This window comes from Natator depressus, chromosome 8 (genome assembly GCF_965152275.1).
Source record: "Natator depressus isolate rNatDep1 chromosome 8, rNatDep2.hap1, whole genome shotgun sequence".
In the NCBI taxonomy this organism is placed as follows: domain Eukaryota; kingdom Metazoa; phylum Chordata; order Testudines; family Cheloniidae; genus Natator; species Natator depressus.
The window spans coordinates 47788477-47813531 of NC_134241.1; the positions used below are offsets into that span (position 1 = coordinate 47788477).

Consider the following 25055-nt stretch of genomic DNA (forward strand, 5'->3'; position numbering starts at 1 on the left):
ATGGGGAAGAAGGTGAGCAGAGGAGGAGGGTGGCAGCAGCAGGGGGATACGGTGAGGTACGTTGGGGATTCCTAGGGGAGAGGTGAGACAGCCTGACTCTCCCCTGGTGCCTCAACCCAAACTCTGTCATCCCACCCCTCAGGGCCTCACCTACCCCTCCTAGAATCCAGCCTTTTCCTGCTCACTTTTCCCCCCACTCCTGAAATCCCCCTGCTGGACCATCTGTCACTTCTACCTGTCCTCACTACCTCACCTTCACCCCCAAGCACCCCATCTTCTGACTCCCCTTCTCCCCTCCTGCCTTAACCTTTCACCTCTGCCACTTCCTCCTTTCTACTGCCTTAACCCTCACCAGCCGGTACCCCGGGCTGCCTCACTGATCTCTGCCCCCAACCCCTCCCCTTCTGTTCCACCACTGCCTCCCCTCCACTGGGGCTCCCTTATCTCCCCCTGCTTCCCTCTCCACAGCACGTCCCCCATTATGCACCCCACTCTGATATCTCCCCTTCCTGTGGTACCTCCATCCCCTCATGCTGATACCCCACTGCCTCACCTCTCTCTCTCTGCTTGAATCCCCAACAATACTATCCCACATGGCCCAAAGGGTCTCTCCATAACACCAGATACTTTTCCTTGCTCCCTCTGCCCCCATTGGCCCCAAAGCCCATGGCTCCCAACAGAGCTTCTCCTAATCTCAGGTGCCCTTTCACCTAGGACATCCCTGAACCACTAAGATGATGACTTCTTGCTCCACAACCTAAAAGAATGCTCGTAAACACATTACACAGCCATGCAGTAGAATACATTCTGTTAAAGCACTGGCACTGTTCAGGTAGATTATTTATAGTACAAATAAAAACCTTAAAAACTTGTTTACATATGTTGCACCCATTTTTAATCACAAATGGGTAAACTGAAGCACTGTTCCCAGACTGAAATATGAGCATTCCCATGACGAGACTGGTTAGCAAGGAGAGGCCAACATTTGGAAATAATGCCTTTAGCAGTAGCAGGGAGTATAAAAATATTCTCAAAAGCACATGCCTTTCTTTGCAATCGATTCCTGTTTTCCAAAATAAATGCCTTGCTTTAAGATACTGTACCATTGGGAATGCACATATCTGTAATTCCCCCTTCACTAGAGTATGTAAACACCACTATTTAAAGCCCCCACTCTTCATGTGCTTAATTTGAAGCATGCAAGTTACATGCTTCCAATTAAGCATGTGCTTAAGTGTTTGTAGGATTGAGGTCTAAATGACAACCAGGGACTAAGGTAAAATCCACCCAACTTGGTTTTACTCCAGTTCTACTTCCTACCCTTTACTGCGACTATACAAGAATTGCTGCTTCTTCTGGTGAGACGCGTGCTTTGACACTTCCACCAGAGTCTTAAAAAAGACTCCAATCAAGGTAAATGGGAATCTTCTGTTTAATAAAATCAAAGCCTTCCTGATAAATTTCTTTGCCAAATTCATTTGGCCCATGTTATAACAGACCTGCAGAGAGGAAGGGAGAGTGAGACAAAGACCGTTTGTAACATTATCAGCCAGCTGCACGTTCCAAAATGGTCGGGCTCTCAGCTGCCATTTTCTAGCATGACATCAATGCTGGAGCCAAGGGCGGAGGTGGGGAGTAGAGAGTGGGTTGGGTTAAACCTCATTGAAACTGTTGTGATCTCCACCCCTCATTTAAGATAGCTGTGAGAGACAACTCAGTGGCCCCACCTAAAACAAAGGGGGCATGCAAGCCCATCCAGTAGTTTGGACTTTTAGTTTTGGATGAGGTTGTACGGACATAGGAGGGAGACACAGAAAACCTCCAATCATCTTCCAGGATGGCCCCGACCAGATACATAAGGAGGTTCTTCAATATCTTGCTGTCTCTTTACCTCACCCTTCAGGCTGTAGAAGGTAGCTTCCTCAAACTGGTTAATTACAGTCGCTCTGAAGTCCACCGATTTGATCAGATTCTCTGCTGTATTCAAATTGCAAAAGGCCTAAAGCAAAGCAAACCACAGAGAAGGGTGGGTGACCATCTGTGCCGCACACTTTCTCCAACCCCACCACCCGCTGAAGAGAGAGGGCTGGATTCTCCCATCTGCTACGGCCATTGCAAGCAGCCGGAGATGGCCAATGGAGAATCCCCTCTGCACAGGGGGAGGCAGCTCTGTGTCTCCTGCCCCCCTTCTCCCATGCCCTGTGGCAGGGGAAGGAGGGAGTGTTCTGAGGGCAAGGTGGGAGCAGAATGGGGTCATGGCAAAGCTTTACACCTGATCTTCCACTAGTGGAAGCCTAAGCTAGAGCTGCCCTTGCGCAGCTATCTCATGCCAGGGCAACATGGCACTGAATCATGGAGCTGCAGCTGTGCACCCCGTCTCTTCGCCACCCTAGCTGTGCTCACTCACGGGTGAATCAAGCCACAAAGCAGAGGGAGCTCTCTTCACCCTGTCTAGGACAGCAACATTGCTTTCTTTCCCCTTGGAGTAACCCAGGAGCTGCTGGAGCTGCCTGTAGAGCTGGGACATAATGCCCATGGGTTTCTTTGGCTGAATGTATAGAGGAAATGTAGTAGTGAAGGACTGATGGCACTGAGTCCCAGTCACCCTTCAACCCCCCCACCCTCCTCCACACACACAGCCCTGCCAATGCACCTTACTCCTGACCTGCGTGCCACCTCCTCCAGGCTATTCCAGTTGAGGGCCCCTTCCACAGCTCAGTAACATACTCCAATCCTGACTAGAAGCACCCCATCTCTCCCATGAGCTCTCCATGGTAGAGTTTGCTAACTCATATGATGAGTTTTGTCATATGACTAAATGTCACCCAGAGACTACGATGGGCCTCCCAAAATCATGTCCCTAATGATCTCCTTATCCTACCACCCCCCACCCCCATGCCCCCAGCCTCTTGAGGACTGAGGCTAGTGCCCTAAACCACCACGCCTTTGAACATTCCTCACCCCCCTCTCGCCACTATAGTCACTATACTGGGGGGATGGGTGAAACCGCCTTGAGGTCAATGGGTGTTAGAGCCGGCCTTCACTCCAGACAAATGTATAAGGCACTCAGCTCTTTTCTAGAACAGACAGCTAAAGCAATAGGAGCCTCCCCCCAAAACACAGGCCACAGGCAAAGCTGGAGCAGGAGTTGATCCATGTGACCTAAGAGGTTTCCTGGGAGTCTGATAACAAACACAGGGCTGGGGATTGACTGGATTGCACAGGCGTGTGTGGGTGTGAGAAATACCACAGAAAGACCCAGAGAAGTCAGAAGAAAGCCAAGGACAGCCACAGAAGGACTTGTAGCATGACCCTGAGAAAAAGGTGAGAGAGAGAGCATTTGAGCACAGTGCTGTCTGGAAAGAAGCTTGGATCTGTGAGCAATTAACTGTCTCCAGCTGTTTGAGTCCTACAGTGTTCAGGGAAACAGAACTTTATGTACATTCCTTGTAAATAAAGAGGATTGCATCAATGACATGCCTGACTCAGTTTCTCCTTCTAATAGAAACAACCCACAGGATCCCAAATTTTGACTAAAAGCTCAGGTCAAAAGGGGTAATAATATTAAACCGGATGTATGCTTGTGATCTCCCATGTGCTGTGTCTGTGACATTAAAATCCTGCGCCACAGCTCAGCGTCTCTAGCAAAGTAGGAAGGAGAGGCAAGGAAAATGTAGGGCCTAACACCACCATTCTGAAAGAACCAAAGAACATGTGTTCCTAGATGAAATCTGGGATAGCCTGTTAATATGGAGAGAAGTAAGAGGGAGACCAAGGGAGAGGACATGAACTCGCATGGGATCAAGGGAGCAAAGCAGCTCACCATGTAGTTGTTTGACAGATGTAAGTAAGCCGCTGCACACTCCAACAAGTAATACAAGGCTCTGGCGTATTCACCCATCGCCATGCAGTGCCGGGCCAGGGGCACAAAGACAGACTCCACGATCTCTTCACATTTGCAGGATCCCAAGCGCCTGATCTTCTCCTGGTCCCTGTCGGAATGCTGAATGATCTCGTCCAGCCTCTCCAGAAACTCCTTCTCTATCTCTTCAGCTCTGGCCGGAGACAAGATGGCAGAGAAGGGGCAGGATTCCCCTGTCACAAGGCTTTCTTGTGTGTCCGCGTGCGCGGGGTTCGGTAGAATTCACAGTTCTAATTCCCTGGTGCTGTTTTTATGTTGTTCTTGTGACCCAGGGAACGGTGCTCTCTGTCCCTAAACTCCTAGCCCCTCCTGGGCCTTTATGGCACAGTTCTAGAGGAAGACTGTGGTATTCCTTTATGCAGGGTAAGTTTAAGGCAATCTGCGGCTCTTGGCACACCCCCACATGAGGTCTTGTGGCCACTAGAGGGTGGACATGTGGCAATTCTCCCCCACCACCATCTCCAACAGGCACAGCAGAGCCCCCCTTCTCCCTGGGCCATGCCCTGTCTGCTGTGGGGTGGGCTCAAGCAGCTTCCTCCCTAGCTACAGTGGCTGCTGCTCCCCTTCAGACTCAGGCAGACATCATATCCCTGCATCAGTTACTCTCTCTTCTGTTTTTTCAAGTTCTTTTTTTGCAAGGGCTGGAAACAGACTTCTTAAAAATGAAAGCTGAGATGCAGACATCATTGCAGGATTCCTGGAGGGAGCCCAGGCCCACAGCACAAGCCTGTGATGCTAGCCAGCCCTGGCACCCTGTGCTTTTGGCCAGGATGCAGGCAGCCCTTTCTCTGCCTTGCTTGAGAAGACAGAACTCCATCGTCTCTGACAGCACCAGCACCTAATCCCTCCTAAAAAGAACAACCAAAACCATTTCAGCTTGGAGATCTTCCTGTTTCTTAACACGCCAGAGAGAAAGCGGAGCACAAAAGTTGGCTAAAATGTACCTGACTGAACAGTGGCTCTACAAGAGAACTTTGTAAGCAGGCCTGAGTACCTTACCTTGGATAGAAAAGAAATGTGACCTAAAAGCTTGCTTAATCTGTATCTCCTGCCCTTGGCTCATGTGCAGCAGGACTGTGAACCATAGATGGCCCGGACAGTATGGAGCTTTCATGACTATCTGTCTTTCCCGAGCAGGATCTTGAAAATGTGAATTGAGTGTAAACAGATGGAGAGATGCCTGCCTGAGTCTGCAGAGAGCCTGAAACAATCATTCTGAGAGTGTGTTCTACCGTATCCACCTCAAACAGGGCTCCATCGACTCTGCTCTTCCATGGCTGTGCAAGTTGCCATTTTTCCAGGATGCCACAGAAACCACCATTTCTGCCATGGAATTCACTGTTTTGCTGCATTCAGGCACTCACCGTTTTATCTTCCTGACCTGCCAGGACCTGCCTGCAGCTACCTCTTGCTCTGTAGATTTCCCCACAACAGAGAGTTATTTCAGTGCACGCTCCCTGCACAGTTCCATGGAGCCAGGGAGTGGGGAAAGTGCCAACTCCATGGAACAACACAGGCTGGTGAGCTAAGCAGGCTGGAGAATGGTACAACAGCCAACGTCTGAGAAGATGAGCCACTAAGCCAGCTCCCAGCTTCCCACTTCCCTGGTATCCATGGGGGAGGAGGGCTCTGAGCCAGGCTGGGGCAGGAGCTAAGGTTTGGGGTGTGGAGGGTGTAATGAAAAATCCATTCTTGGACTGTTGAAAATAAACAAATTCTACTGCAAGAATGTTTAGCTATGAGCCACGGGGGGATAGGAAGGAGAGTGAGTGGGAATGAAAGGCATTTCCCAGAAAGAGAGAGAGAGAGTAAATTAATGCTGCTGTAGAATGTAGGATTCCCATTTTGCCATGGAATACATGGGGCCCTGACAGTAGGGATGTTTCATTCTAAGAGAATCCCTCACACCCTCCAAACTCCCAATCTCCGTGGGTATCTCGCACCCCATCAGATAATGTCTTCCCCCACAGGTAGCAGCCAAACCCATATATTCCACTCACAACCTCTGGAGCCCCTAGGAATCTATTTCTTTGTAAAGTGGTCTGGTGAATGAAGACCTTGCTCCCGTACTTAAGATTTTCCTCTGGCAACATCTTGTGTTTCTTTAGTGCCTTTAGAGTCTCTGGAAAGAAAATCAACCATGGGGTTCAATGCAACATCATATGTCCTGGAATAAGAGCCGCTTTTTACCATTCTCTAGCACTAAGATAATGAGATGAAATTCCGTAACATAGGAAATGTCTTCACTGCAGACTTAGCGTGTGACATACCAGGCCAGGAAATTCCAAAGGCCACAGCTAATGGGAAGAATCCCACCCACCCAAAAATCCTCCAAATGCCGACGGCTTAAAGAGGAGAAACACCCACTACTCCCAAAAATGTTCTTTATGGCCCAGATCTTTAGCTGGAGTAAATCAGCATAGCTCCATTGATGTCAGCACAGCTACACCCACTTACACCAGTATATGATCTAACCCAGTGGTTTTCAACCTATTTACCATTGTGGGCCGCATATGTGGCCCACAACGTGTTATGTGGGCTGCATTCAATACTACCTCTATGGCCCTGAGGATGTCACATGGGCCGCAGCTCTGTGCTGACTGGGCCACAAGCGGCCCGTGGGCAGCAGGTTGAGAACCACTGGGTGGGGGTTTTTGCCCAAACCTGTTAGTCCATAGTGCACTTCATCAAAAACTGTTAAAGGTTCTTTTCAGTGCAGCATTTTAGGCTTTGGCTACACTAGCACTTTTGTTGGCAAAACTTTTGTTGGTCAGGGTGTGTGTGAAAAAACACACCCTGACTGACATAAGTTTCACCAACAAAGCGCCAGTGTGGACATGGCTATGTCAGTGGGAAAGCGTCTCCTGCCGACATAATTACCGCTGCTTCTTGGGGGTGGTTTAAATATGCAGACGGGAGAGCTCTCTCCCGCCAGCATAGAGCGGCTACACATGAGACCTTACAGATTGCCGCTATACAGTCCATAGTGTAGACATAGCCTTAGTTAGTCAGAGGGAAGGAGGAGAAATTCAGTTCCCTCTAGCCACCTATTTTTGTTTGTTGCTTTCTTTTAAACAATATTTTTCATTCCTGAATTTTTCAGGCTAATATATGATGCTGAGGGGCCAAATTCTGCTCTCCGTTACATAGATGCAATCCCCATTGAAATCAGTGGAAGTCCAATATCTAATAAATCTGTGATTTGAGCTAGACAAGCACAGTTCTGTTTGAGTTAGAAGCTGTTACAGTCAAGCATGGATTTGGTCTTTAATTTCTCATTGCTGCACTGACTGAGTCTAAAAAGAACCCCTGGCTGATCTGTTACATTCCAGGAAGATAAGCTTGAATTTACCTTTCTCAATGTCTTGTGGAAGTACTAACTCTAACTTCTTGGAGACAGTAGAAGTAGTGATGTCTGAAATTCAGAGAACAAGGGAGAAGGCATATCTAAGAGTGCCTGCCACACACATCCTTTGTTCAAGACAAATGGTTCTGGTACATGCTGCCTACATAGAGAAGAATCTTTACCGGCATTGGGGATCTGGAAAATTTCAGGAGATGGTTGTCTGGACACAGAGATCCTAGTCAAGGGTGCACCTGCTCAACATGAAAAAGAATCAAAGAATAAAGTTCCTCTGAAAAGCCACCTTAGAGTCATCACCTGCCTCTGCTTATTGGAAAGAGAGTGTGATGAGCTTTCATCGCGACCCCGCCTGCAGTCTGCAGATGAGAAAGAGAGTGCTGCATCTATGAAAGTGACTACCATCCCAATAGACTTGCCATTGGGCATTAGCCATTTTCTGTTGTACTCTTTTGTACATGATGACTTGAACACTCCATTCATTTCTTTCTGCAAAAGGACCACAACCAGCATAGTATGACTGTCTTTTGTATGACATGTCAAACTCAGGTACTGACCATTCATGGTCATGAAAGATTTGATAGCACTTTTCTCAAAAGTTAGAGATGGCAACCCTGTTGTCCTGGCCTAATTTATTTGTGGAAATGTACATTCGGCTCCATAAACACCTTTCGGAGTGTCATTTGAAATAGTTATTCCTTCCCTCCTTAAAACACCCTGTTGGGTAATGTTGCTGACACAGAGTAGTTGCAGTATTCCACCCCAGAGATGGCTGCATTTCATTGGTGGGTGAGTAATCCATGTTTAAATAAACTGTAAAACATGATGCCATTGAAAGACACTGTATAAATACCGTAGAAAGTTTTATTGTATTTTCAGTTCTCTGTTTGGCCCTGTTTTATTCCCACAATAAGCGTAATGCCCCTACTCCATTTGTTACATTCTTAGACCTGGTGCGATGAACAGCTCAGTGGTGTAGGGGAGAATATATATATAAAGAGAGGTTTAATTATTATCACAAAACACTACCACACACGGTACCTCTCATCCACCTAACTCATTTCATTAAGAACTAAATGCCCAGTTCTTTCGCAGAGTCTGTGCAAAGCTGTACATTCTCATACATTAACATACTAGGTCAAATTCACTTTAGTCCAACTCCACTGAAGTAGGCTTACTCTTCTCTTTAATTATTTTGCAATAGGTTTGTGACATATTGCACATATTTTCCTACTCGTACTGTGAACAGCAGCGTTCTTTAGAGAGAGCCAATGTTTCAACATTCAGACTGTCTGAACAGAAGCAGGCAGAAAGGAATGACCCAAATTGGAACTTGATCAGAACACCTGGGCTTGGATCCTTCTTGTTGCCTCACTTGCTGTAGGATCTTACAGAGCTCAATTTTACATTTCATCTGAACAGTGGGAAGTCTTCAGCTGGGCAGCACTCCCTAGCACCATGGTAGGGCACTAGGTCAGTACTGACTCAGGGGACTAGGCCTCAAAGGTATTTAGGCGCCGAGCTTCCATTGAAATCAATGGGAGTTAGATGCGTAAATACCTTTGAGGAGCTGGGCCATAGTCAATTGCTCCCTGTGATGGGGCTTTCTCCCCATCACCTGCAAGGCAAGGGAAAGAACCCCAATTAGTCATATTCCACACTTGGGGAGTGATTAACTAATTGCCTCCTGGCCAGAGGAAACGGAGCAAGGCATTTTAAATAGACTGAGGGTGCTCAAAAAATATTTGATGCTCCAGGCCAATGGGAGCTGCTGGAAGAGGCAGCCAGTACGTCCCTCGGCCCACACCGCTTCCAGCAGCTTCCATTGGCCTGGAGCAGCGAACCACAGCCACTGGGAGCCATGATCAGCCAAACCTGCAGACGTGGCAGGAAAACAAACCGGCCCGGCCCGGCCGGGGCTTTCCCCGCACAAGCGGTGGAACAAGTTTGGGAACCACTGCTCCATACCAATTCTTTACCTGCCTCTTTTGTTTTCTTTTTTGTGCTCTCTCTCTCATACCTTCACCCAAATTATTTCACTCAATCTCTCTCCCTTATCAGCCACAATCCCTTTTCATCCCTCTTTCTCTCCACAGCTCCCTGGGTTTTAGTGTGGTGGTCTCACCTCGCTCCCTCCAGGTTACTGTGAATTCTGTATCTGATGGGACATTTTACCTTCACTTGTCCTCTGGACGCTTTCAGGGGAGCATGTGGTGGCTAGGGAAGCCTCAGCTGTCACAGCTTTTCCCTCCATCCCTGCCAAATCGGAGGGCGAAACAGATGTTAATAAAGAGCTGTAGAACAACTCCTCATCGCTATCTGCATGGTAGTGGCCAGCAGAAGCCAGTGGGCCATTGTGCTAGGTGCTATCCTGACTCAGAATACAAAGATGGTCCCTCTCCAAAAGCACTTACCCTTTGTCTTTTAAACGTTTAGATTGTAAGTTCTGTCCTCAGTTAGACCCACTCAACCCCACCGACTGCCCATGCATAGGGCCCTACCAAATTCACAGCCGTGAACAACGCCTCACAGACCGTGAAATCTGGTCTCCCCCATGAAATCTGGTCTTCTGTATAGTATAGGGTAAAAGTACACAAATTTTACAGGGGAGACCAACATTTCTCAAACTGGGGGTCCCAACCCAAAAGAGGGCTGTGGGGGGGGCCACAGTATTGCCACCCTTACTTCTGCCTTGCCTTCAGAGCTGGGTGGTCGGAGAGCAGCAGCTGCTGGCCAGGTACCCAGCTCTGAAGGCAGTGTCCCACCAGCACCAGCGCAGAAGTAAGGGTGGCAATACTGCGACCCCCCCCCCCCAATAACCTTGTGACTCCTACACAACCCCCTTTTGGGTCAGGACCCTTGCAGTTACAACACCATGAAATTTCAGATTTAAATATCTGAAATGATGAAATTAATGATTTTTAAAATCTCATGACCATAAAATTGACCAAAATGGACCATGAATTTGGTAGGGCCCTACTGGTAGGGGTTACACAGCCAAGGCCCGCTGTGCTCTGTGAAACAACTGTTATTTATTATTTGATTGCCATAGTGCACAGGAGACCCAGTCACAGATCAGGACCCCACTGTGCTAGGGGCTGTACAAGCACAGAACAAAAGGTCCCTGCCTCAAAGAGCTTGCAGTGGACCAAATCCTGCAGCGGACCAAATCCTGCACCAGAACTCCTAAATTCTACCAACAGGATGAATTCCTTGGAAAATTCTATGGCTGCTGAAACAGAGTCCACAGGGCCCTGATTAAAATGAATGGGATGGGTCACACCTCTCACAGCCATTTTTCCTCAAAGCCATTGTTTCAGGCTCTCTGCAGACTCAGGCAGGTGATACTGCATCTGTTTCCATTTTCTCCACCATCATAAAGCCTATAAACATATCTGTTCCAACAGAAGAGCTCAGATTATGAAGAACAGTTCTGGGGCAAGGACGCAGTTCCCCAGCAAACCCTGCAGCCATGGAAGTGTGGAGTACTCTAGGCCCTGTGTCTAGGTGTAGCTGAAGGCAGAATTTGGCCCAGCCCAGGTATCCCCTTCACATATCATCAGCCCAGCTAACATAGCCTCCTTTCCTGCACACAGTCCTTCCATTCCACACCTCTGCCTGCTTCCCACTACTCCTTCACAGCCCCATGCTGCCTCCACCACAGCCCTGGACTTTCCCCTACCCTTCAGCTCCTGACACCAGACTTAAAGGCTGAGCAGAAATGTGAGGAGGCATGGAAAGGTTACAGCATATGTGGGGCTTGAGAAGTAGAGTGGGGATATAGGGGAAAATAAGGGGATTGGGAGGGCATGGAAAGGGGGCCAGGATGCCTCTCCACATTTCCCCTAGGGTGGGAGGGGATATGGAGCAAACAGGACTACTGGAGGTGAAGGAGAAGGGAGAGAGGAACTTGGCAAAGGTGTCTGGTGCATCCCACCAGCTAGGAGCAGAAGAAGCCCAGAGGTACACTTAGTCACACCCACCAGGCCCCAGGTCTCAGAGAACGCTGAGGCTCAATACATTCCCGTGCAGATGCGTTGAGGACTGTGCATTGTCTGCATAGCCCTAGTCTCTGCAGCAGTGAGCAAAGCCCTCCCTGTAAGATTCTGCCCCCTCCCAGCAGCACGGTCCCTTGGGGAGCCCAGTAGAAATCGGGGCTTCCATTTACCTTCAAATGAGGGTGCCTGAAGATTTTTCAGGGTTGTTTTAATGATCAGTGAGGCTGCTTCACTGAACGGGTATTCCTTGTGCTGCTCAGAAATGTCTTCCTGAGACTCAGTGTTCACCAGAATCATCTCCACGGTGTGGCGGTGAAATGAAATGAAGTCCCCTTCTCCGCAGCGTCTGCATTTGTGAGCCTGCCCTTCTAGATAGCTCACGCACTTAAGATGTAAGGCTTTCTTCTGGCTCTTCAGCCAGACCTCATAGGCCGCTTCCTGCAGCAGCGGTGTGCAGAACGCCATGATGCTGCATTGCATCACCAGCTGCTCTTGCTTGATTCGGTTATAAACAGAAGAGCGGATATCTGAAAGACAACGTGGATTTATCCATAAACTCTCAGCTAGGCCAGCTCTCATGCAGGGCTCTGTTTCTGCTGCAGCCACTGATGGAACTGTCCACGCTGAAGGTGTAACACTGTCCCGGGGAGTGGGTGGTAGGGATTAAACCCAGAGCCACCAGATCTGAAAGCATGAGACATTACTGCCTGAGTTAAAAATTGCAGTCCTTAGCCACGGATGTAGTAGGCTTCTCAACCTCCACATTTGGGCCAGAGTTCCACACTACATGGATTATCACCACTTGGTTATACACCAGCAGACTCCGAAATAACCTCATCCACTTTAATTCACTCCTGTTGCTATTGTTGGTGCCAGACTTGCACTGAAATAACAAAAGATGTGAAATAACAAAAGATATATGGTGATTTCTGTGCCAATCTGTGTGTAGACAAGCCCTTAGACACCATAGGGAGAGTTTGGTGGAATCTAGGTGAGGTAGGAGGAGAACAGAACAAAATAAATTCAGGGGTAAGACATATTAGCTCATACCAGCCCATTTTGACAGTATGTTAGGGGGTTTGGAATGACTATAATTTAGTGCTTTAAAGTATATGCTGCCACATCATGGTTATTATTGTTTGTATTAAAATAACTCAACAGAGATCTCAACTGAGCTGAGGGTTACATTGTCCTGGGCACTGTATAAATGCATAATAAAAGATCATCCCTGCGCCAATGAGTTTATAATCTACATACGAATCAGACAAAGTTGGGGATGGGAAACTGAAACACAGAGCCAGAAGTAGAGCTTAGGTTTCCTGTGTGTGTCAGGTCAGTTTCCTATCCCCTGCACCCAACTGTCTCTCTCTAGGTACCGCAGGAGTGACTTGAATGCATTTATAATAGCATTCCTAATGCTGCAACAGCTGAGTTTTTTGTATAGAATTTTCCTTTATTTTTTTAAAGAAAAAAGGCATTGATGATTACCCTGAAACAGATGCTTCTCAGGAGTTTATTTCAAAGTGTGATGCGAGATTCTGTTGTGTAGGCTGTGACTGCCAGTAAATACATTTAAGATGCAAGCAAGTACTAAAGCTACAGACAAAAAAAAAAAATCTAATGATCTGTACATTCCCTCCCTACTAGAAATAACCCTGCACTTTATGCATGTTAACAAGACGGATTCACACAGCACTCTGGAAAGATCACCAAGAACACAGACAAGGAGCAGTGGGATTTCAGCACACTCTGATGCCCCCAGTCCCTGGCCAGCTCCACGTACCTGACTCTTGTCCAGTTGATCTGACCATCCCTCTGCAAACAAGTAACTCTATGGAGGGCATATCCTGTGATTGTGCATTCTGGGAGTCCTTTCTTTTATTAAAACACTTGAAGATGTGGGAATCCACCAGGGCTGCAAGCGTCTGGTTCATCTTCCTCTTGGTCCATTCAGGAAGGATGTGGAGCAGCAGCTCAGTCGTGAAAGTCAGCCCAATGATAGCCGCACACTTCACTACCATCTGCTCCGAAGGGCTCATGTTGTCTAACTCAGCCAGTGCAATGCCTACCGAAAACAAGTCATCCAGTAAATCACCACTTCTCCATGCTGGGTGCTCCTGAGACACCAAGACAGTAAGATTACAGTGGTTAGCTTTAGCGTTGGGGGTGAGAGGAGGATGGACGTCCTATCTGGATCCTGTCCTTTTTACCCTACAAATGAACTGACCTGAGAAAGCCAACACCTCAATTATCTCGTCTGGAAGCTGCCTTCACCAGCAACTACTGATAATGGCCAGTCACGGGGAATTCACCCACTGGATTTTTGACCATGAGTTGATCCAGGATCCACCATAACTGCTCAGTAGCTTGATTTGTAGAATTTATTAGGAGGGCTGTGTTTATATTAATTCTTAATAGTTTGTCGTTTAAATGAGTTTTAAAGCAGCTTCCCAGAACAGCATCAGGACTCTGCTGCGCCGAGCTAGAGTGCTGACTACTGGACTGGAAGCTTGGCGTGACTCCAAGAGCAGACCAGCGTATTCAGGGATTAGACTGGGGCAAAAGGAGGGGAGAACCTTTTACAATACAAACGCCAGAAGAATGCCCTTGTGTCCACCCTCCTGCCTCTTCCTATCCCTGTTCTGACCCTTCCTGCAGGCTCCCACAGCTGGGTGCTGCAGCCTGGTGACTCTTACTCCGGAGGGGATCTAGTAACTTAAAAGAGAAAAAGCCTGCCATCCCTATTAGCACAACACTGAAACTGTTAAAGAGACATTCAAGTGGTAATGAAGCCATTTAACTGACATTTGCCAACCCCAAGGTCTATACTGTCAGTTTCTGAATTTACTGACAAAAACAGTTGTGCATTACTGTAATATTTACTCAGAACATGTTAGTCTACAGGACCTTAGTTTAAAATTTGCTTTAAAAATATTTCATTAGTGAGTTGGTGAAGATTATAAAATCACATCTCTAAAAATTCCTTGCATAGATTTTTAGATGCACAATCATCTTTAGCCTTAAATGCTTGGATCTTCAGACATAGTTTTTTAAATAAATCCTTCAAAAGACCACCCTTATCTAAAATACACATTTTAATTTTAATTACTATAGTAAACAAAACTTGCTTCCAAAGTCTTCCTGTCCTTTCTGTCCATCCCTTTCTCCCTTCAAAGCCCACCGACCCTCCCACCCCTGTTGAAGAGAGCCCTTAAAGGGACAACACGCCTTTCCTTTCAGATAGCTGGACAAAGAGTTTCCCTTTCTTTACTTCTGACTATATGATTAACTAGTTTTAAGAGAACTCTCCAGCAAAATCAGTACCTAGTAAGATATAAAATCCTTTGTTATGCCTAAAATCTTTGGAAACATATTTTTAAAGTGGTAAAATTTCATAAACATGTCTATTGTTATGGAGATCACACAAAGTAAATTAGTGTTCCCTTTTTCTAAAAGCAATGAACATTATTAGAACACATTAAACCTCTGTGACTAATTAATTTAAAATAATGTCTTTGTTTCAGTGAGTTAAATATGTAGTAATCTGGAAGTATTACTTTATGAAGGCTTAAGAGTACATTTAAAATATAATCAGTATTTCTAAGCTGATTTTAAGAAAATGTAAAACAGAGAAGAGCTGTATCATGTATTCCATAATATTTGATATTGTATTCAGCAAGCCAGCTGACTCGCCCTTACTACAAAGTTTTTGCAAATAAGTCTCTGACAAACTTCAGGGCATATCAAAAAACCTGTGACGGACATTTTTTATTCCCAAGTTTAGTGCTTTTAATTAGGTACCTTCTGCATGTCCAGTCTTCACCATCTGGCATGCAGTGGAAAACATGCCCCATTTTCTTTAGAAAGAAATTGCAGAAGAGTGGTTTTTTCAAATGTGATTTGCTTCATTTGGGTTCAGGGATTTGGCCGGAAGGGGGTGAGCAGGATGGGGGAGGGAAGAGAGGAAGGAGACAGTGGGGAGAGGGCGGGGTCTGGGCGGAGTGGGGTGGGGCCTGGGGCAGAGCAGGGGTGGAGTATGGGTGGGGCCACAGGCGGAAGAGGTGGGCTGGGGAGCTAGCCTCCCCAAGCGGCCGCTTCACCCACAGCCAATGACAGCAGGTAAGAGCAGGCTGGCTCCTGCACTGCAATCTCCTTAGGCAGGGGTTGTATTCACAGAGCTGAATGCGCTGGCGCTGCACATTCTGCGTGAGGGAGAGGGTACGGGGGTCTCTAGGGGGAACTGTGACTCTCAGCCGACGTGAGGTGGGCCGTGGGGCTCAGTAGCCTTTGCTGCCTCGTCCCTTCCCCCCCGCCTTTCCCCCCCAGGCAGTGAGCCTGGGCAGCCGTTGGGCATAGGGGTACCAGTTTAATAATACTGCGTAGGGCCCCATAAATCCTAAGGACGGCCCTGCAGACTACGCCCTGAGTGGAGTTGTGCCCTGCGGTTGGAGGAGACAGACGAGAATCCCCAAAGACTCCCCACCGCTGTTAGGGCCCTGGGCTAGGACCCGGTGGAGTAGGGTGAGCCTAGGTCTCCCTATCCGCTGCTGCCAACCCCACCCCTGGGATGGCAATCTACCCACCTTAGGCCAGATGGTCTGCTCTTGCCTGCTTTTGCTCTGCCCCAGTCAGGAGGCTGTGAGCCATAGACTGCCTGTGCTCTGCCCCCCTCTCCCCTCCCCCCCCCCCCGAGGGCCAGAGCTTCCCCATAGACTATTGATTACTACCTGCCTGTAGTGAGGCAGAGTGGCCTCCATCCCCACTTGAGAGTGTGGGACCACAACACAGACTTCTTGCCTAATTGGAAGGTCTGGCCTATTCTGCAAAGCTCAGACTCGTCCTTCTCCGCTTTGCTCCAAAGTTCAGACCTGCACTGTCTGCCGCATTCAAGCTCCCAGGCCCTCTTTAACTGCTGCCCTTAAGGAACAGAAACATTGTGTCCCCACTGGCTGGAGACATCAGGATCAGACCCTTACCTTTTAACGTAGGGGGCAGCATAATATTTTGCAACTTAACGTTCTGGCGAATGGTGCAAATGTACAAGTCATTGTCTAAGCTGGAAAGTGATTCTGTTTTGGAGGGGATGACCTTGATTGCATTGGCTGCATGGAGAGAAAGAGGAGAAAAAACAATTACAAGCACTCACATTTTAATGTGTTTGCTTTTTAAATATAACCAAAGCAAAACAATACTTGGCAAGATCTGATGGGAACAGCCTTTTAGCCATTTTGGTGTGAGAGTAAACTCTATCATGCAAAATGGGTTCCATTGCATTTCTACTTAATCACAACATTCCGAGGCCGGCTCTTCTGGGGGCCAAAGCTTTCGTGTTTGGTCCCTGCCCAAAGGAATCTCCTAGATTTTCCAGACTTATCAGATCAATGGCCCATCCAGGCCAGTATCCCAGCCCCACCAGCTGCTTAGAAGAAAGCCGTAACTCTTCTTCCCTTATGGAATTTGGCACTAATATGTGGGGAAGTACCATCCTAATCCCAGGAAGTAAATGGCTGGTTTATGGCCTGAAGGAGCTGGGCTGCTATTTTTCTCTTCCCACTTTTTTATTTAGGAAGTTTTAAAAGGCTTACAAAATCATTGTCATGGAATTATTATCATTTTGTTTTTGATATTTACAACAGCTTTTATTTAAAGAAACATTATTCAGCAATATAATCATGAGATCTCTCTGTTTAACAGGGTGTGTTACCTTTTCACTACACAAGACGTTTGGTTTCTGGTGATTGTATTATTCTGATTACCCATTTATCAAGCCAGGTATGTCCATCAAATGTTAATAATAAAAAACATGGACAGATGTGCTGGGTTTGGTTTGGTTTTGAGGCAAATGTACTTTGTCTGAATATTGAACAACATATCTAAGAATCTATCCCCTACATTTCTCATATCTTAGCTAGTATAACTGCAAGTGATACTATTCCCATAAATATCAAAATCTTTTCGAAGATATTTGTCTCCATAATATCTTATATCAATTAGTCCACAGATTAACTTGCGCTGAGTAGGAAAGTGTTTCCTTTAATGTTTTAAATATGTTGCTTTTTCATTTCACTGGATGGCAGCATAGTCTATTGTGGGAAACTATAACTATTCACTATTAGAGGGGTAGTGCATAGCTGAAACCTTTCAAGGTTGCTAACAAATTGCATTATAACCCTCTTTTTCTGTGACTTATAGCTTTGTTAGGCATTAAGCTTTGGGACTGAAATTTTCCATGCTTGGTCTCTGCCTCAGATTGCTTTTTTTGAAAAGTTAAGACTTAAAATGGTTCCGCAGTTTTGTTAATGTTAAAAAAAAATGCATATTCTCCCCCCGGCCCCACCGCCCCGACACACACATCCTTTTTGAGCAGCTTTAGTGTCCCAAAGATTTGGAGCTGGAATAGAAATTTGTCAGGGACAAATAGCATCCAAGGGTTTTAACTCAGTCCCATGCTTTAACCAGTCAACCTTACTCCCCTCCTGGAGCCAGGAATAGAACCCTGCCACCCAGCATTCTACTGCTGCCTAGCAAAGTGCTGCTCAATGTACACCGCTTACCCTCTGCTGCCTCCCCGACCCTAGTCTCTCCTCCTTTCCTAGCCTGCACAGCTACCCTTTCCATTCCCCTCAGCATGTCTCTTCCTTGCCCCTTGCAATCTCCTTCCTTCCCTGAATTCCAGCAACCAGTGCCAGGCTGACAAACATTCCCAGAAAAGATGAGAACTGCCTGGGAGGGTGATTCACTCTCCTGCGAACAGTATACAGTGGGCTGTGGCATTTAAGAACGTAAGAATGGCCATGCTGGGTAAGACCAAAGGTCCATCTAGTCCAGTATCCTGTCTTCCGACAGTGGCCAATGCCAGGTGCTTCAAAGGGAATGAACAGAGCAGGTAATCAAGTGATGATGAATTAATGACAAGTAGCTTACTGAAAAGGATCTCCCACTCATCATCTACTTCCTCCTCCTCCTCCCACAGATGGAAGATGAGCATGTTGTTTAAATGGAGGTTCCGCAGCAGCTCCTCGCAGTAAAATGGGATGCCATGGCTTCTCTGTATCAAGAACCTAAAGAGAAGCAAAACTATCACTACCCATTAAAATAAAGGACGCGATGCTCCTCAGGCGATGATGGGAATGGTAGCTACATAGACGCCACGGTGACAGGTGCCTTCACAACACCTAAGGTTGCAGTTGAAATGGACGAGGCTGCACCAAGTGTCCTGTATGCCTGCTATGTGGTAGATTGCAGGGCTGCTACAAGTACAGAGTGTAAACCGTACTGAAGATACAGAGTGTGTCGTGGGGTGAATGGGCATCAGGGCAGCGGGTCAGGCTCTTAGGAAAGCATCTCAATGTTCAAATGACAGTCAGGTGTAAATCAGCACTTAACGTAGCTATGGCCGTTTACAACAGCTGAGGAGCTGGCCCCATGTTCTTTTTTAAATGTTACTAACAGCAACTAGATTACTAAAACTGGACCCATCCATGTCAAGCCTAAATATTCTCTGCTAACTCCTCACATCGGTGGCACCACCTTCCTGCAGAGTTCCAACCTGTCACAGCCAGCCTCTTCCTCAAACACCTTCTTCCTTTCTCCCATAAAGCCCCATCAGTCACAGGAAAAGCTCCCTGGCAAAGTCCATCTAGTCCCCACCTTTTCCTTCTTCAGATCCCTCCTTAAAAGTCACTTCTGCCTTTATGCCTGCAAGACACTGCCAGCTCACATTGGCTAGGCCATCTGCGAGCCATAAGCACTGTTCATTTTGCTAAAATGTACTTGTTTGACTCTCACCCTTCCCATTCCCACACAACCATGCTCTTTGGCTATGTGTTGTAACATACAGTCTCAGTGTTTTTAGGGCAGGGACACTGGAGCCCTCATCCTGACTGGCATCCTTAGGTGTTACCATAATATAAATAAATGCCAAGATTTTCAAAAATGGGAGCTTAAAGTGAGGATCTTAAATCCACATTTGGGCACTTACATAAATTGCCTGATTTTTTCAAAAGTGCACCCAGCAGCTCCCATTGACTTCAACCATGCAACTTTAATTGTGCATACCCACACTGATTCAATCTTCAATTAATTACTGTCCCCCGCTCCCCCATGGGACTCCTTGCTTCAGTCAAGGCACACAAGGGAATCTAGGATCCTATAGTTACACCAGTGTGGGGGTCTCACAGGAGTCCTTGGAGTTATTTTAAGGGTTCCTTCTACATATCCAAACCAGGAGGAGGGTAAGGAGATTCGCTTAGGCACATACAGCAGTTAGGCATCTAACTTCCGGTTGCCCTTTTGAAAATCTCTCCATTTTATACCAGGCTTTTTGTTTGCAATGTTATAAACTGGTTCGGCCAATATCCATTGACCGGGTTGCTATGACATTTGCTGTCTCTCAGCCAGTTGAACTGCAAAGATTCAACATGTCAGTAAAGCTTCCTATGGCACAATATCCCCCAAGTCCGCTCATTACCTGATGTTTCATCGATTCACAGATTCTGAGGTCAGAAGAAACCACTGTGATCAGCTAGTCGCACTGCCAGTGTAACACAGGACATAGAATTTCACTGAAATAATTCCTGTTGGAACTAGAGCAACTCTTTTAGAAAAAAACATCCAGTGTTTTCGTACCATGCTTAGCTTTAGTATCTTAGAAAATATGGAAACAGTACTGGCATGACCATCTGCATTACAGTAGTAAAATGGAAAAAACAATTATAACATTTTAAAATGCACTGTGCAGGGTTTTTTTAGTTGATTGCTTTTAGCTGAAGGCAGGTATCAAATAAGGCTTAATGCATTTTTAGCCTTGCAATTTGAATAGGTGAAAGGGCAACCTGGAGATAGACATTAGCTAAGTCTGTTTATAAAGCTGGAGATGGAAGCCTAGTACAGACTGGGTTTTACTTAAGCAAAAAGGGAACTGCTGATACAACCCTGAGGACTCTTGGCAGGTCACAAATGGGTATAGCAATAGGCAAAAAGAGTCTAAAACTGGAATGAGTTGCCCAAATTTGAGGTACTGGCAGCTGTGTTCAGCTGGCTGGAATAATGAAGACAGATGGGTGGGTAAGTCACCACCTGCCCCCTGTGGGACATGTTGAAAAGAGGTGTAGGAGCCACTGGCACTAGATGGCTGGGGGGTTACTCCAGAAAGCCTATGCTTTACTGTGAGGATTTTACCTTTGTTTGTGGGCTCTGGGAATTACTCTGAGGACATCCAGGCTTCACCCAGACTGGTGAGGACTCTGGGCCCCATCACGGGACCACTGGATCCCAGACTGCCTAGGGGATGGGAGACTGAAGATTTCTGTTGGTTTCTTCTCTCTCACCTGTCCCCGCTGCCTGATTCTGTGCTCCTCCTCAGCTACCATCCAACCAACTCTGAGGCCGACTGAACCACATTGCACCATCATGACAGGCCAAGACACCGTCTCAAGCTCTGCAAGCCAGACATGCCACCGCTGAACCTGTCTGGAGCTGCCCTGCCTGCACTGATTCTTGGGACAACCCCAGACAAAAAACCGCATTTCCCCAGCCTTTGCTGCCACACCTTCCCTCTCCTCCTGTGCCAACCCCTTTGCCTAAAGAGCTGGAATAATCTCCGACCATGTTGACCTGAAATCCAGCAGCAAACGTAGCCTTTCTTTCCCTTCCCCAAAGGGGTGGACCCTTTAATATCACCAAAAATTCTGACCACCTTCTCAAGGACTCTAATAAACACTTCAGTCAGACTAGTCCCAATGCAGAGCCACTTTCCTGTCACAGCTCAGACAGCTCAGATTGTATTTTCCCTCTTTGCATTGAGTGAGTGTGACATTATTGACCTGAACTGTGACCGTATAGATCATTGTTGCAACCAAGGTCCTATAGTTGTACCAAATCTTGTACAAAGGAAGTAGAGTAAAATGTCTATAGAAAGATTGTAATTTGCTGGTTATGATTATGCTGTCTGTATGTGTGTATCATTTTTGTATTTGAAGTTATGAATATTGGCTATGTACTTGTATCTCAGTGTGTCTGATACTAAGTAGCCTCAGTGAAGCATTTGGTCAGCTTCTTGAGAAAGGACTATTCTCAGTAAGTGTCCAATCAAGAGACACTTAACTGACAATGGACTTTGGGAGACGCCAATCCATATCTGAGCTTTCCTGAGAACATTCAAACTAACATGTAAACAATGGTGTCAGCCTGCAAAAAGCTGAATAATTCATGAACATGTGACTTGCCCAGGTGGTTACAAACTCCATCTTGTAGCTGTGACTTTGCACAGAAGAACAAAGGGGTTTCCGCCCACAAGAGAGAGCATATAAAAGGCCCCAGAAGCCCCTCTATTTTGTCTTCAGCTGGCTCAAGAGATGGCCTCTCCACCCCAAAGAGATGCCTGAAAGAAACTGGGACAAAAGCCTATAACTACGGGGGTGTAAGTGATTGCTGGACCCAGGCCATAAACCACAACGTTGGTCTGAAAAGGATTGGGCCCAGACTAGGAAGGAGTCTAGTCTGTGAAAGAAGTTTATTGGGACATCTCTGAGAGTGAGATTTACCTGTATTCAGTTTCCTACTGTATTAGACTTAGACTTGCTTGTTTTGTTTTATTTTGCTTGGTAACTTACTTTGTTCCACTTGTCATTATGTGGACTTATCATTGTACTTAAATCCCACTTTTTATACTTAATAAAACCACTTTTGCTTATTAATTAACCCAGAGTAACTAATTAATACCTGGGGGAGCAAACAGCTGTGCATATTTCTTTATCAGTGTTATAGAGGGCAGACAATTTATGAGTTTACCCTGTATAAGCTTTATACAGAGTAAAACAGATTCATTTGGGGGTTGGATCCCATTGGGATCTGGGTGCTGGAGACAGGAGCACTTGCTAAGCCGTTTTCAGTTAAATCTGCAGCTTTGGAGGCATGGGTCAGACCCTGGGTCTGTGTTGCAGCAGATTAGCATATCTGGCTCAACAAGGCAGGGTTCTGAAGGCCAAAACTAGCAGAGAAAACGGGCTGAGAGGTAGTCTCAGCACATCAGGTGACAGTCGCAAGGGGGTCTCTGTGACCAAACCCATCACAGTAAGTAGCTGAAGGAATTTTGACAGGGCGGTTTCTGTACTAAGGTGCACTCACACCTGACTGATGAATGGTGGGGCAGGAAACAAAGGTCAAGTTAACATCTTAGCCTTCTGTGCTCACCACTCTTCACCAAAACAGAGGGGATGGATGGTACCAGCTTAGCTCCCTGCCTAGGGAGCAAACTGATTGAGAGATCCCCCGAGCAACTGCCCTGAGAGGTACTTGCAAGCCAGAACATTAGAAGGCAGTGACAAGCCAAGAACTCAATGTTAATAACAATAATACCTGGACTTTCTATGGTGCTTTTGTCAGTAGATCTCAAAGTACTTCACAAAGGAGTCAATATAATCATCCTCATTTTACAGGTGGGGAAACTGAGGCACAGAAAAATGACATGACCTGCCCAAGGTCACCCAGTAGGCCAGTGATAGAGCCAGGAATAAACTTCAGGCCTGCTGAGTCCCAATCCAGTGCTCTACTCACTAGGCTACAGTGAATCTTTGCCAAGCCACTAGAACAGCATACAGTTAGGGCCGACCATGTTTTACTATGTGCTAGGCTATTGGGCTGTTTTGACCCTGCTTTCATGGACCCTACAGAGTCAGTCACTTGGCCATGAGCTATGTGGTTTCTCCTTTTCGGACCTGCTCCCTCTGTTTTGTGGAAAAAGATTGGTTTGCAGCTAAGAGCACAGAGCAGGTGCCTATCACTTACGTTTCTAGCTCCCGGGGGATGCTGACCACCCCAAGGTCCTGGCAGGCTTTTTGCAGGATCACAGAGGGCTTTAGCTCCTGCAGCTGAACGTAGATGGTTTTTGCATTGTTAATGATGCTTGCAGCAGAGACACAAGGCAGCCGTGCTTGGCAGCTGAAAGGAGCTAGAGACATGACCATAAACACTGGGATGCTGGAGAGCAAGTTGTCCAGAAATTCCCATGAGGCAGGATCAATGAAGTGGGCTTCATCAATGACAAAAATGAGAATGTCTTTCTCCACTGCCTAAAAAGGCAAAGAATCGCCTGAATAAGGTGTTGCTTCAGTTACGTATATCTTGCCTTCAGGCCAGGGCCCGGGGTGTCATACCCACACCCCCGTGACTGCTACTCCAACCTATGGAAGAGCAGCTGCAGCTCCTTTGTGTTGGTTAAATAAGATACTGGGGTCTGCATACACATGGATCCATGGCCCCTCCCATGGCCTGACCCCCAACCACCTCTAACATGACTTTCTGTGCTGACTAGGGAGGAGACAAGGTCCAGAGCTTTCCTCCCAGCCAGCTCACCCCACCTCATTCGTGCACCTGTAAGAGGTCTGTGTCCCTGCACACCAGGGGCAATATAACCCAAGATGATTACACTCTTTTGGAAAAGGGGGTTATTTATGTTTTTCCACTCTGGGGGTGTAGTCAGTGCATTGTGGGACAAAGCGTGAGCCAGTTTCATGGAGAATCCATCCCATAATCTGAATTTGAGAAGGGCCAGAAAGTGCACTCGGTGCTACAGAAAGACATAGTTCCTGCCCTCTAACTTTAGACATCACACAGTGAGCGCAGATAACAGGAATTAGGATTGAGGCGCGATACAGAGGATAAGGACATAAGGAAAATGGCTGGGGTACACCATATTCCCAGTCTGCTAGCCAACTGCTCATTAGCAGAATCTGCAAGTCCAGTGCAGTCTGGGGAATCATTTCTCTCTGTTTCACAATGAAGAGAGTGGTTCACCTTCTGTAGTATTTTCACAAGAAATAGTTCCATCTCCTTTGTCCTTGTTTCATTGTTCATTTTGGAAACCTCGGCAGAGGTGGGAAACTAGTCAGAAAAAAATGAGAACAGTGAGCAGAAGAGGCAGCGTTCCTGTTCATAATATACACATTCATGGGAAAAGCCCTGATTGAAATGTCCAGCCTAGTGAGACACACACGTTCATCTCAGTGTCTATCCTTTTCACACAGGGATTGCATCATCTGGGCATGCATATGTGACTATACCAAGGCCTCTGCTTCTAGATCCTCCATCTAAGTCCAGCTGAACAATTAAACTACCATCTGACAGCTCTTTGGTGACCTGTGTGAAATAAACTGTTGGTCTTAGTCCTGCTCTGGGTAGGAGGGTGCCTACAGCAGAGGAACTATGGGTGAAATCCTGGCCCCACTGAAGTCAATGGGCATTGACTTCCCTTGTGATTCAGTTGACTCTGGTTGACTGACAGTGGACAGGCTAAGAACTGGAGGGGCTGTGATCGCTGAACTGCCCTCTCACCTAGAGAGGTGGTCCTTTCAAAGCAGAGGTGGGAAGTTGTGTGTTTACAGAAGGCTCACTCCGCCATTGTGGGAATTCTGTGGATAAGGAGAAGGGTTTCGTTCTCCAGGGCTGCCGAGCCTGCACCTCTCACCCAGCTTCCATTTTTGAAGCCTCACCCTCCATGACACCTTTTTCCCCTTACGCCTCTTTTGAAACGATGTTTCCGTGCTGTGCAGTGACAGGCAGCAAAACCAAATCACTGAAGTGTGGAAAACAAGAAATGAACCCCCCCCCAATTTACTTTTATGGCAACTAGTGCAGATATCAGAGCGAATCTTTCCCTCCACATTCAACTTTTCTCCACTCCTGTTCCCCTTGAAAGTCAAATGCAACTTCTCATTCGAGGGGTCCTCTTACCATAACTGACTAGCATCCACCCATTCCCTTAACTACTCTGTAA

General features: G+C 46.8%; 1 protein-coding gene across 1 annotated transcript in view; it reads right to left on the bottom strand.

Moving 5' to 3' along the window:
• The window catches only part of ADCY10 (adenylate cyclase 10), a 73588-nt gene that overhangs the window by 15091 nt on the left and 33442 nt on the right, over positions 1–25055 (bottom strand). The window contains exons 15-26 of the mRNA XM_074960948.1: positions 24077–24163; positions 23069–23352; positions 18206–18342; positions 16258–16383; positions 13065–13346; positions 11452–11808; positions 9459–9539; positions 7275–7337; positions 5993–6044; positions 3824–4055; positions 1892–1999; positions 1321–1499 (exon numbers count right to left, since the gene is read on the bottom strand). Of these exons, the coding sequence (XP_074817049.1) occupies positions 1321–1499; positions 1892–1999; positions 3824–4055; positions 5993–6044; positions 7275–7337; positions 9459–9539; positions 11452–11808; positions 13065–13346; positions 16258–16383; positions 18206–18342; positions 23069–23352; positions 24077–24163 (1988 nt within the window). The remainder of the gene's footprint in view (positions 1–1320; positions 1500–1891; positions 2000–3823; positions 4056–5992; positions 6045–7274; positions 7338–9458; positions 9540–11451; positions 11809–13064; positions 13347–16257; positions 16384–18205; positions 18343–23068; positions 23353–24076; positions 24164–25055) is intronic.